The 13,559-nt window shown below is 43.9% G+C and overlaps 1 protein-coding gene across 1 annotated transcript in view; it reads right to left on the reverse strand.

Annotated features, from left to right (window-relative positions):
* Positions 1-13,559, reverse strand: part of LOC129821055 (titin-like) — a 180,511-nt gene that overhangs the window by 55,230 nt on the left and 111,722 nt on the right. The window contains exons 154-173 of the mRNA XM_055878299.1: positions 13,291-13,420; positions 12,813-13,112; positions 10,722-11,039; positions 10,214-10,510; positions 9,811-10,110; positions 9,399-9,713; positions 8,867-9,156; positions 8,570-8,720; positions 8,100-8,381; positions 7,584-7,886; positions 7,151-7,456; positions 6,761-7,042; positions 6,314-6,613; positions 5,812-6,117; positions 5,414-5,719; positions 5,033-5,314; positions 4,628-4,927; positions 4,209-4,502; positions 1,031-3,982; positions 380-919 (exon numbers count right to left, since the gene is read on the reverse strand). Of these exons, the coding sequence (XP_055734274.1) occupies positions 380-919; positions 1,031-3,982; positions 4,209-4,502; positions 4,628-4,927; positions 5,033-5,314; positions 5,414-5,719; positions 5,812-6,117; positions 6,314-6,613; positions 6,761-7,042; positions 7,151-7,456; positions 7,584-7,886; positions 8,100-8,381; positions 8,570-8,720; positions 8,867-9,156; positions 9,399-9,713; positions 9,811-10,110; positions 10,214-10,510; positions 10,722-11,039; positions 12,813-13,112; positions 13,291-13,420 (8,554 nt within the window). The remainder of the gene's footprint in view (positions 1-379; positions 920-1,030; positions 3,983-4,208; positions 4,503-4,627; positions 4,928-5,032; positions 5,315-5,413; positions 5,720-5,811; positions 6,118-6,313; positions 6,614-6,760; positions 7,043-7,150; positions 7,457-7,583; positions 7,887-8,099; positions 8,382-8,569; positions 8,721-8,866; positions 9,157-9,398; positions 9,714-9,810; positions 10,111-10,213; positions 10,511-10,721; positions 11,040-12,812; positions 13,113-13,290; positions 13,421-13,559) is intronic.

Consider the following 13,559-nt stretch of genomic DNA (forward strand, 5'->3'; position numbering starts at 1 on the left):
CATTGAGAGATCATTATAAAATATTAGCTATTAGCTACAGTTCTATATCAACTGGATGTGTTCTCGTCTAGGCCTATATTTAAGCAATAAGGCCCGAGGGGATGTGGTATATGGCCAATATAACACGGCTAAGGGCTGCTCTTACGCATTGTGCAATATGGAATGCCTGGATAAAGCCCTTAGCTGTGGTATATTGGCCATATACCACAAACCCCCGAGGTGCCTTATTGCTATTATAAACTGGTTACCAACGTAATTAGAGCAGTTAAAATAAACATTTTGTCATACCAGGGGGAAACAGTCTGATATACCTTGGCTATCAGCCAATCAGCATTCAGGGTTCGAACCACCCATTTTATTAATATAAGTATTTACTTACCGAGGACCTCCTTGGGGTTGACGGCCTCTTTGAGTGTAGCGGGGCGGCCCCAGCCGACCTGGTTCTGTGCAGAGACTCTGAATTCATACATCTGCTTCTCATTCAAGTTTGGAATGGTGAATTCTGTGTGCACCAGCACACCAGCACCGGTGTTGCACTTCTTCCAGCCCTCTTCTTTCTTCTTACGTTTAGCTTCAGCTTTAGCTTTAGCTGCAACTGCAGCAGCTTCATCCTCAGAGTCCTCTTCATATTGTTTCTCACCTTCTCCTGTTACTGCTGCTTCAGGCTTAGCTTCAGCTTCACCTTCAGGCTCGGCTTCACCTACAGGCTTAGCTTCCTCTGCAGGTTTAGCTTTAGGCACAGCTTCAGGAACAGCTTCAGCTTCAACCACTTCAGGTTTAGGCTCAGGTTTGTCTCTCATTTCAACCATGTAACCAATGATAGGAGCACCTCCATCATAGATAGGCTTGGCCCACCCAAGAGTAATGGACGTCTTGGTGCTGTCAATCACCTTGAAACTGCCTGGAGGACCAGGAGCCTCTGGAATCAAGGAAAACAAAATGTCTGCATGTTAGTACAACCAACAGAGAAAAATCATAACCAATAATAATAATAATAATACAATATCACAAAAATGCATAAATTATGTACCAATTGGATCTTTGGCTGCTACTGGTCTGCATGGTTTGCTTGGCTCTCCCAGTCCGACTTCATTTTCAGCCTTGACACGGAACTGATACTCGTGGTTGGGAATCAAGTTGCTGACTTTCATGCGTCTCTCAGAGATGGTACTCTTTGTGCATGGCACCCATTTGACAGCGCGCTTTTCTTTCCTTTCCAGGATATAACCAGTGATAGACTTTCCACCATCATTCTCTGGTGGGGCCCATACGACTGTCATCTCCTCTTTGCCAATCTTGGTGATCTCTGGTGATTCTGGTGGTCCAGGTCTATTGAACTGAGTCCTAGCTGTGACGGGTTTGCTCTCCACTGCAGGACCTGTCCCCATCTTGTTTTCTGCTCTGATGCGGAAGATGTACTCATTTCCTTCTACTAGTCGGGTGACATTGCAATAGTTGGTGACAAGTGAAGCAGAGTACGTGGACCAGACCATTCTTCTTGTCTCACATTTCTCAATGATATAGCTATCAACTTCACATCCACCTTCATCTTCTGGGAGATCCCATGCAACTCTACATTTGTCTACTCCGATTCCAGACACCTTCACGTCTCTCACAGGCCCTGGGACATCCAAGACATTGACAATTGCGTATCCAGTGAAGGTTCCAGCAGAGTTTGTGGCGGTGACGACATATTTTCCGGTGTCTGTGCGTTTAGATTTGGTCATAAGAAATTTAGAATAATCTGTGCCCGTTTCAACACTAACTCTAGGGTTATCTCCTGTGGCCTTGTCCTTCACCCACTTCACCTCTGGTTGAGGCTTTCCTCTGAGTCCAGCCTCAATTCTGATAGACTCTCCAGCTTTAACCACAAGGGCTCCAGCTAACTTGATATCAAGCACTGGTTTCTGGATCTCCTCTCTGACAAGAACATCACCAGTCTTCACCCAGTCACTTTCTCCACCTTCATTGCATGTCTGCACTCTGAACTGATAGGTTTGTTTTTCCACACACTTGTCAGCCATGAAGAATGTATTCGTAATCAGATCCTCATGTAATGGCACCCATTCTTCCGCTCCCAATTTGCTCTCCAAAGCGTAGCCAATGTTGGGGCTTCCACCGTCATAGTCTGGCCTCCTCCATTTCAAGAAGACGAAGTTCTTACCGACGTCAGTTACCCGGAAGTTCTCTGGCTCACCAGGCTTGTTAATGGGATCGATGGCAAGCGTTGGTTGTTTTGTCTCAACTGTGGGCCCAGGGCCGCATTTGTTCACAGCACAAACACGGAAGAGATACTCGTGGCCCTCCATGAGTTTGGCTTTAACCATGCGGTTAGTGCAGTCAGATGAGATCATTGACCAAAGCCTCACACTGGGTTCACGGCACTCAACAATGTAGTTTGTAATCTCAGAGCCTCCGTTGTCCACAGGGTTCTCCCAGGACACCATACAGGAGTCTCTGGTCACATAGGTGGCCTTCAGATTCTGACAGTGTCCAGGTCTATCCAACACATTCACAGTTATCGTAGCTTTGGCTTCACCACTGTAGTTGTTAGCCTTCAAAACATACTTTCCATGGTCTGCTCTGGTTGCCTCTTTGATTCTCAGTTGAACAACAGGCAAGTTCTGAGTTAGTGTTGTGCGCTTGGCAGTTTCCAAAACGTCATCACCCTTTTTCCAGATAATCTCTGGGTCAGGTCTGGCTTTCACGTAACCGATGATGTTGATGTTATGTCCAACACGGACAGTCAAATGCTCACGGCTTGTAGCATCCATCTCAATCTCTGGAGGTATCATGATGTCTTTGGCAACCACCGATTTAGGGCATTCTCTAGGCTCTCCAACTCCAATCATATTTACAGCACTAACGCGGAACCTGTACTCTGAGTGTTCTTCAAGGCCTTTAACTCTGTAAGCACACTGCTTAATGTGACCATCCTTGTTGATGATCACCCATTCTCCGCCGGCTTTTTGCATTTCAATAATGTAGCCCATGATTGGACTGCCTCCATCTTTGTTGGGTTTAATCCAGACTAGGTCTGCATTTTCTTTACTGTAGTCCTTGATTCTTGGGTTAACTGGAGGTCCAGGAGCTGTGATTTGACGACAGGGTTTTGCTGGGTCTGATATGGGAGAAGGTCCACTGAAACCGGCAATGTTTTCAGCGAAAACTCTAAACTCATACTCATTTCCCTCAAAAAGACCAAGTACTCTGATTCTGAGATCCTTACAGGGTGTTGTGTTGACACGGATCCATTTTCCGCCCTTATGTCTACGCTCAACGATATATCCAGTGATTTGACTGCCTCCATCAAATAATGGCATGGTCCACCCAACAGTGAGAGCATCTTCTGCAATGTCTGATGTGTTTGGTTTGCCTGGATGGCCAGGGGCTTCAAACGTGTGTTGGGCAACGGTTGGTGCACTTTCAAGAGGAGCGCCGATACCCATTTTGTTCTCTGCGCGAATACGCACAACATATTCAATGCCGCTCTGCAAACGCGAGATCTTATGCCTTGTGGCTGTGCTACCAGAGCTCACACCTCCCCAGGTTTCTTTCTTAGCCTCTCTCTTCTCAACAACATAACCTGTTACAGGGCTTCCACCATCATCCTTTGGAGCACGCCAGTCAATAAGCATGTACTCAGGAGTAACTTCAAGGATATTGACTGGTCCAATGGGAGCTGCAGGCACATCAAGAACAGTCACATTCAAAGCCAGAGTCTTGGTTCCTGCAGGGTTGGACACTGTGAGGATATAGGTTCCACTGTCACTTCTCAAACAATCATTGACGCTGAGAACTGTTGAATAGTTGTCACTCTCAATCTTAACTGTGCCTTCGGGAACAATTTCTGCTCCGTCAATGGACCATTTAGCAGTAGGCGCAGGAATGCCTCTCATGATAGCAGGGAGTCTGATTGTGCTTCCACATTTCACGATGATCCCTTCGATCAGCTTGGCATCAACTTCAACAATTGGAGCCACTGTGAAAATATAGGTTAATTTATATAATTTGTTTGATGATGGCAATTATGTTGTCTACAAATCAATACATATAGGGGTGGTTTCCTGGACACAGATGAAGACTAATCCTGGACTAAGAATAACTTTCAATGGAGAATCTTTATTGAACTTGCTTTTTAGCCTAGGACCAGGATTAATTTATGACAGAGAAACCAAACCATTAAGTAAGTATATAGTAAACCTCACCAAGCTTCTCCTGGCAGAGAACGGGCACAGTGGTGTCTGGTCTACTCAGTCCGATAGCGTTCTCGGCTCTTACACGGAATCTGTAAGTCTTTCCTTCCTCGAGGCCAGTGATGTGGCTCTCAGGGATGCTGACTGTGTTCCATTCATCCCACTCTCTTTCTCCTTCCTCTTGGTACTCAACCAGGAAACCTGTGATGTCACTACCTCCGTTGCGGTCAGGCCAGTTCCACACAAGCCAGACCTCTGTCTTGTCCACATCTACATGGTGCAAGTCCTTTGGTGGACCAGGTGGGACTGAAAATAGACCATGCATTAGATTAGATGAGATTAGATTACATACGTCAAGTTAGTGATAAAGATACCAGGTACATTACAATACACCAGTAGGTCTTACTGTATTTGGGTTGATTGATACTCACACAGAGGATTCATGGCTTTGACAGCTTTGGTTGTTTCAATGTATTCACTTCTGCCAAACTGATTCTCAGCAGCAACGCGGAACAAATACGATGTTCCTTCCATCAAGTGCTTGGCCATCATGCTGCGTTTCTTAGACGAAGAGCAGACTGGCACCCACTGTGCGGATGCCACATCTTTCTTCTCCACAACAAAGTTGGTAATACGTGCTCCTCCATTGTCCTCAGGGTCTTTCCAGGAGAGATAGGCTGAATCGCTTCTCACCTCTGAAACCCTCAGGTGCTGGATTGGACCAGGTTTGTCTAATAGAGTAAAGAATAACAAAATTATAGCAACCCAGCATGCTAAGCACTATACATCTGTCTTCCTTAATTTCTGACAGAAATTATGAACGAAAAATTCCTTACCAAGGACAAGGACTGTGCATGTGGCAGTCCTTGATCCAGATGAGTTTTCTATGTTCAGAGTGTAGTCGCCACAGTCAGAACGGGCACAGTAGCGCATCTCCAATTTAGATCCTAATGGATTGACCTCAATATCAGCTCTTGTGGGGACGTCTTTATCGTTCTTCTTCCATGTGACTTTTGGGAATGGAATTCCCTTGATTCCAGCAACCAGATTGATATGGGTTCCGGCCATGGCTTTCAACTCACGAGGCATACCCAGTTCAACATCCAACTCAGGAGGTTCTTTTGGGGTTAGAAAAACAATAGGTGTTATAATTCATTTGTTTATTTTAATGATAATAAATTACCCAAATTATGAAAACAAATGTAATATAATTTTACCAAATCTGTCTTCTGCCTTCACTGGATCTGTGGTGTATGCGGGTTCAGATTCACCAGCGAAGTTCACAGCAGTAACTCTGAATTTGTAATATTCTCCCTCTTCCAGGTTAATGACCTTGAACTTGGTTTCTTGGCAGGAATCAGGAGTCTGATTCACTTTTTGCCACTCCTCTCCAGCTTTACTGAACTCAACGAGATAGCCAAAGATCTTTCCCCTGCCACAGTCTTTTGGTGGCTGCCAAGATAGTGAGACAGACTCCTTTGTCCAATCCACAGCTTCTGGCAGCACGGGGGGGCTTGGAAGCACTGAGGGGAGAAACAGTTGAATAAATTAGATCACATTTTTAAAGCTGTGAAATCTTGTAAAGAATGAATTAACTTTGTGCAAAGTCACTTACCAATTGGATCTTTGGCGAAGATGGGCTTTGATGGAGGGCTGGGGTCACCCAGACCCACAACGTTCTCAGCCATGACACGGAACTCATATTCACAGCCCTCGAGGAGGTTTGGAACAAAGTACTCTACTTTGGGGAAGATGCGATCTTTTCCGGATGCGCGAGTCCATCTGTTAGCCATGGTCTCCTTCCTCTCAATGACGTAGCCAGTGATGGGCTTGCCACCATCCGCAGGTGGTTCCCAAGTGAGGAGGGCTTGATCCTTATAGATCTCCTTCACAATGGGCTGTTTGGGTGCATCTGGCACCTCTGTAATGGGAGAACGAATTGATCTGATCAGTTGTAGCAAAATGCATTCATGACAAAAGATAGTATGGTTGCATCTTAAATTGCACCCAATTCCTTACATAGTGCACTTCTTTTGACCAGAGCCCTATGGGTGCACCATATAGGGAATAGGGTGGCATTATGGATGTAACTTATATTTTCCCAGTATGTATCTTACTGAAGACATCCTTAGCCTTGGTCTCGGCAGACAGCAGTGGGTTGCTGACACCGTGGATGTTCACAGCACAAATTCTGATGATGTACTCTCTGCCCTCAATCAGCTTAGGAACTTTGCATGTTGTCCTGGTGCAAGCTGTTGTCACTGGCATCCAGAGGTCTCTGTTTGTGTCTCTCTTCTCAATGGTGTAGTTGGAGATGGCACATCCACCATCGTCCAGAGGAGGGTTCCAGGAAATCACCATGTAGTTCCTGTAGACCTCATTGAAGACCACTGGGCCCTCTGGAGGCTGGGGGCGATCTGAGGGAAAATAATAGCATTTAATAATTAATAATCTATTAGATATGGATCAGTCAACAATCAAACATATTTTGATTATAAGGGTTAATGAAGAGTGACATTAGGTCTGTCAACTAAGAACAACAAAGAACACCCTCACCAACTTACCAACAACAGTGAGACTGCAGATTCCTTTACGTAAGCCGACAATGTTCTCCACAACCACCTGGTATCTGCCGCTGTGTTCGCGTTTAGCCTTGGGCATAGCCAAGCACAGTGTTTTACTAGTGTTGGTCATTGTGACCTCCTCATCTGCTTTCAGCTCTTCCTCGTTCTTTGTCCATGTTATTGTAGGTGCTGGCTTTCCAGTGAAGCGGCCCTGGAGGGTGCACACGTCTCCCACACGCACAACCAGTCTGTCACGGAAGTCCAAGTCGATTGTTGGGGGTTCTGAGGATGGAAGAACAAAGAAGTGATGTTTTCAAATATATATATATTTTTATATATAAATCAACATTCCCCAAGATATTTAGAATGGCTATCTTATTCAACACTTACCAAGTTCTTCTTTGACCTTGATTGGCTTGGTGCAGAAAGAGTGCTTGCCCTGACCAATCACGTTGACAGCACTGACACGGAATTCATAGGTGGAATTCTCTTTGAGACCTCCCTTCGTGAACTTCCTATCCATTAGCGTGTCATCAGTCTCGATCTTAGTGAAGTTATCCTTTCCGATCAGACGAGTTTCAAGCACATAACTTGTAACTTCAGAACCCCCATCATACTTAGGTGGTCTCCAGGTCAAACTGATGGAGTCTTTGGTGATTGCTGTGACCTCTAGATCCTCAGGACGCTCAGGAACAGCTAGCATGGAAAAAAGACACAAACATCAGGCCCAATGGAATAATATAAATAATAGCTGGATATGTGTATGTTTTGTAACAGCAATGAGAAAGTTGTAGTTCTGGTATTGATATAGGCAGGAACTCACAAATGGGATCTTTGATGAGAACTGGTCGTTGTGATTCAATAAATGGACCCATTCCGATGATATTCTCAGCTGCGATTCTAAAGAAATATCCCTTTCCGTCAATGAGACCCTGGACCACAGCATTGTGCCTGGTGACCGTGTAAGAGACCGCTGTCCAGCCCATGCGGTCAGACTCTCTCTTCTCTATTAGGTAGTTGGTGATGGCAGAGCCACCATCGTCTTCAGGGGAGCACCAGGTTAACTTGCAGGAGTCCGTGGTGAGGTTCACACCAGAGAAGGGCTGACCAACTGGGCCGGGAACATCTAAGAACAACATGTGAAGCAAGTTTTCAATACCATTCAACACCTGTGTCTGATCTAGGATCAGGCCCTCCTCCCTCTTATTCATTATGACCTAAAAGGCCAAACTCATCCAAGATCAGCACTCCTACTCCGAGACGCTTGATACTGCTCCTGATATCACCTGAGATATACTCAACATTAACAATGACAAGAATAAGTACAGTTTCTTCTTACCCAACACCTCCACAATGACAGCCTTCTTCCTTTCCCCTCCTTCATTCTTTGCAATAAGGGTGTATATACCCTGGTGATGGCGTCTGCAGTTTTTGATAACCAGAGCAGAGCTGATTGACGTGATTTCAACCTTAGCCTCTGCTGGTAGAGGCTGGTCATCTCTGTTCCATGTGATCTCTGGTGCAGGCTTGCCTGACACGTAGGCCAGGAGGCGGATGGTACCACCGGCATGGACTACAATCTTTTCCTTCAATGTGGCATCCAAGTCCACTTCAGGGGCAACTAAAACAACATGTGCGTGTTAGTTTACGATAGCAAGCACTCTATCTGCATCCCAATTGGCACCCTATTCCCTATGTAGTGCACTATATAGGGAATAGGGTGCCATTTGGGACGAAGCCTCTATCATGGACGTAACAAATGGAGAAATTGAAAATCATACTGTATATCATAGTTGTCTTGTCTCTTACTTGTTCTGTCCTTGCATTCAATCACTTCGGCCACTTGACCGGGCTCACCGACGCCAGCAGCATTCACTGCCCTCACTCTGAACTTGTACCTTCCCAGCTCTTTCAGTCCAGACACAACAAACTTAGTGCCTCTAATCTCCTTGTCTTTAGCCTGAAGTAGGGAAAACAAAAGTATCACAAACATTCAGATACTCTTAATTTGATGTTATTTAAATTAATTTACCAGGTTGTCCCATTAAGATCAAAAGTGTTTGAGAAAGAATACTTTTGAGAAATTATTTGAGTAAATGTAATTACCTTTTCCCATCCGTCTTTTATCACTACTACCTTTTCTTCTTCTTCTGATTCTGATATTTCATTTCCATCTTCGTCGAATATGATTTTCTTAACCTTTTTCGCTTTTACTACTACTTTGTCTGCTTCCGCTGCCTTCTGTTTTTCAATTTCTGCTTCTTTTTCCTCGTTTATGTATTCAACAAAGTAACCAGTGACCTTAGATCCACCATCAATCAAAGGTGGGATCCACTCCAGATCCACTGTTGACTTGGTCCAGTCTGTTACTTTGGGGGTTGGGGGACCGGGAAGAGCTACACACAAACAAGATGACATTTACAATGTCAGAAGGCCAAACAAATAGAAACAACATAGCTATGTAACAAATAGAAAATAGAAAAAGAACCCTCCCCATGTAAGAAAAACTGTATTTATGCATCTCAAATGTCACCATATTCCCTATATAGTCCACTACTTTTGACCAGGGCCCTATAGTGCACTAAATAGGCCAGAAATAGGGTGCCATTTGGGACGCACAGTATATATGTTAACTTACTAATAGGGTCTCTTGAAAGAACAGGATCCGATGGGACACTAGGAAGTCCCATGCCAGCTGCGTTGATTGCGGTCACACGGAACTGGTAGATTGCTCCCTCCTGCAGACCAGTGATCTCATACTCCTGACCCAGGGGCATGACCCTGATGGGGGCGCGGTTCACTTTGGTCCAGCGCTTAGCCGTCGTCTCTTTACGCTCCAGCCAGTAACCACTAACTGGAGATCCACCATCGTATTTTGGCTCGTCCCAGATGATCACCATTGACTCAAGGGTCACGTCTTCCACTATGGGCTTCTCAACTTGGCCAGGGACAGCTGTTGAGAGGAACAATAAAAAAATTGGTTATAAGAAATATATCCACAGTGAAATTGACTTAGAAATGCTGATAATACAATTGTACATTCAACTTACTGAACAGATTCCTTGCTTTCTCAGGTTCGCTGTACAGCGGTGGGCCAACTCCATATTTGTTCTGAGCCATGACACGGAACTCATACTCATGGCCCTCAGTCAGCCTCTGAACTGTATACAGGCCTTCTTTGGGGTCGTCGGAAACGTGCACCCATGACTTTCTGTTTTCCTCACGCTTCTCAACGACGTAGTTTGTAACCTTGGAGCCACCGTCATCTCTAGGTGGTTTCCATGCAAGTGTTATCCTCTCGGCAAACACCTCTTTGAATTCGATTGGCCCGACAGGTACGCCAGGTCGTCCTGAGTTGAGGAAGAAAAGGAGCCAATGGTGTCATATTACAACACAATCAAGCAGACTAAACAAACAGAAAGAAAGAAAGAAATTCAGAGAGAGATTCCTCACCTAGAACAGTGAGTTTGATTTCCTTAGATGCTTTGCCCAGACTGTTGCTAGCAGTGATAGTGTACAGGGAGCTGTCGTCTCTCTTGGACTGCTGGATCAGCAGGGTACATTTGTTATCAACGACCAGCTTGTTGACATGCTGATCATATTGCACTACACCTTTGTCTTCAGGCTTGGCAATGGGAGCCTTCTGCCATACGAGGGAGGGGAATGGACAGCCATGGATCCTAGCCACAATATGGACGTCTAGTCCCTCTTCACCTTCCATCTGTTCCTTCAGTTCAATGGTTGGAGCACCTAAACAATGGAGGATTGAGTCAGTACAAGTCAATCAAAGTGTTTTTTCTTCTCTCATTTAGAAGCATTTACAATAGCATACATGTGCTGTCCCCCTGAAAAACGCACTTTCCCCCGAAATGTTGGTGTTTTATGCCCATTCAATCTGAGCATATTTTATTTTTTCTTTATTTAACTTTCATACTCTTTCTTAACTGTACTTTTCACTCACATGTCTGGTCCTTGATAATGATTGGTCCAGCGGTAGCAGATGGTCTGCTTGGGCCGGCCTCGTTCACAGCCTTGACGCGGAACTCATACTCTCCTCCATTTTTAAGATCTTCAATGATGAAGATGGTTTCCTCAACATTACGCTTGTTACACTGCTTCCACGTCTCTTTCTCCGGGCCGCTGGTGTCCCAGCTCAGGCGCTCAATGATGTAGTGTGTCACAGGAGAACCACCATTGTTCTTAGGTGGCACCCATGTCAGGGTCACTGTATCCTTGGTCACCAGATTGATCTTGACATGGGTTGGGGGATCAGGTATGTCTGATAATGGGAATAAAGAATGGGAACGTATTAGTAAGGTGTACACTTCGTAACCTACATTTCACAAAATGTTATGTGTACATATCCACATAAAAAATACTTTAGTAGACAACTATAGTATTCACTGTAGTGTTTCTTTTAGACTTTAGTGTAGTATTCACTGTAGGGGTTTTGCAAAAATGGAACTGTAGTATACTGCTGTATTTACAGTTAACTATAGTATAAATACTGTAGTAAAATAAAATTGTCGTAAAACTGTAGTATATACTATAGTAATTAATGTTGTGTTTTTGCGGACTGTAGTATACCGTAGTATTTACTGTAGTGTTTTTGCGGACTACAGTGTACCATAGTATTTATTGCAGACATTTCTGTAGTATTTACTATAGTGTTTTTGTTTTATTATCTTCGACATAGAAGTAGAGGCTTTCTCCTTGAGGAAACCTGAAGAAAATACTAAAATAGCATTTTAATAGCAAAACCTACAGAAAAGGCAGATTAAATACTGTAGTATTTACTATAGTTTAAAATGTGTAGTGTTTTTGCGGACTGTAATGTCATTGCAGACATTACTGTAGTATTTACTACAGTGTTTTTTTGAGGATAATCTGTAGTATTTACTATAGTATTGTTGGATTCTAGCTTGAAATATACTTATTCATGTTACCATACTATAGCTTATTGATTAGTTTACATGTATAATGAATGTATAAGTTGGGGTCAATGGAGGGTGGATAAGAACTAGGTGTATAGAAAGTTGCTGAATGAGGAAGGGGAAGTGCAGAAAGTGGTATTGTCAAATCTAATGGCTCCTAAGGAGCGAGGAAATGGGCAACAGTATGGTTTCAGTTACTGATAAGGTAGGACAGTCGCGGATTCGGGAGGAGCGAGGAATTCGGCCCGATGTCAGGTAGATTGAAGTGAGAAGGAACAGTCCTATCCCACACACATATATTTCCACGCCCATGAAGGTTCTAGCAGTAGGTGGGGCCATGACTACATCAGTGAGAGGAACCAATTATGTTCCTGACTAGCAACAGAGATGTATTGGCTATCTAGATGTGCAAGGAGTTGACTCCTCCTAGTAGGAGGGTATAAATATATCTGCTTGTGTAAATATGTCTTTGTCTTTGCAGCTGTTTGACACATTGGGGGAATAAACTTGGTTTGAGCTTTTCCTAGTCATCCATTTGAGTTTTAACTCTGTTTGTTTAGAGCCTACAGTATAATACAACATTCTATAGTAAGTACTACACATGATAGAGAGATACTACAGTGTTATACATTATACATTTTACTGCAGTTTACTATATAATTCTATAGTAAGTACTGTAGTATTCTATAGCAAACTGTAGTATTTGTTCATGTGGGTATTATCATTACTACTGTATATATAGTGGTTAGGATTTGGCGCTCTCACCGCCGCTGCCCGGGATCGATTCCCGGTCAGGGAGCAGACAATTTTGTGGCGGCAGGTAGCCTAGTGGTTAGAGCGTTGGGCCAATAACCGAAAGGTCGCTGGATCGAATCTCCGAGCTGACAAGGTAAAAATCTGTCGTTCGCCCTCTGAACAAGGCAGTTAACCCACTGTTCCCCGGTAGCCCATCATTGTAAATAAGAATTTGTTCTCAACTGACTTGCCTAGTTAAATAAATAAAAATATGCCATTTAGCAAATACTTTTATTCCAAAGTGACTTACATGAGTAAGTACATATTTCGTGCATATAAATATGAGAACATATTTATTTGTTAGTAATTAATTTGTGACTTACAGATGGGGTCTCTTGCCCTTGCAGGCTCAGTGGTCTCAGTGAAAGGTCCCATTCCCAGACGGTTCTCTGCCCGCACACGGAACACATACTCCTGTCCCTCCAGCAGTCCCTCCACAACGTAGGCCTGGCTGAAACAGCACTGGTTTACTATGGTCCAGGCCTTTCCTGTCACATTCTTCTTCTCAATGAAGTAACTCTTGATCCTCTCGCCACCGTCGTTAGCAGGCAGTTTCCAGATCAGCCTCATGGTAGCTCTGGTGATGTCAGTCACTTTGAGCTCTCGAGGAGCACCAGGCACGTCTGAAAACAGATGTCAAACAGACCTTAATATGTCTTCTATGAGAAGTGTTGGGTTTCTCATAAATGTTTCATGTCCTAAACAACAATATACTTTTTGATATGAGCTTCCTTTTGTATTTTTCCTGGCTTTGCACGTACCCATCCTTTCCATCATTAATTGCTTTTATACTGCACTTACCGAGAACATTGACTCTGACGTTGACATGTTTCTGTCCAGCCTTGTTCTTGGCTGTGATGGTGTATCTTCCAGAGTGGGTCCTCAAGCACACAGGTACAGTGATGTTTGAGGTAGTATCAGTAGATTCAATCTAAACAAAGGGAATTAAGTCATTAGTCCTGGTGAGAAAGATCAAATCAGGACATTTATACATCTTGGTCAGACAATGTGATTATTTTACTACTTATAACAAGGGTTATGTGTTACGTCCTTTCACCTTGATGCATGGT

This window comes from Salvelinus fontinalis, chromosome 23 (genome assembly GCF_029448725.1).
Source record: "Salvelinus fontinalis isolate EN_2023a chromosome 23, ASM2944872v1, whole genome shotgun sequence".
NCBI lineage: Eukaryota > Metazoa > Chordata > Actinopteri > Salmoniformes > Salmonidae > Salvelinus > Salvelinus fontinalis.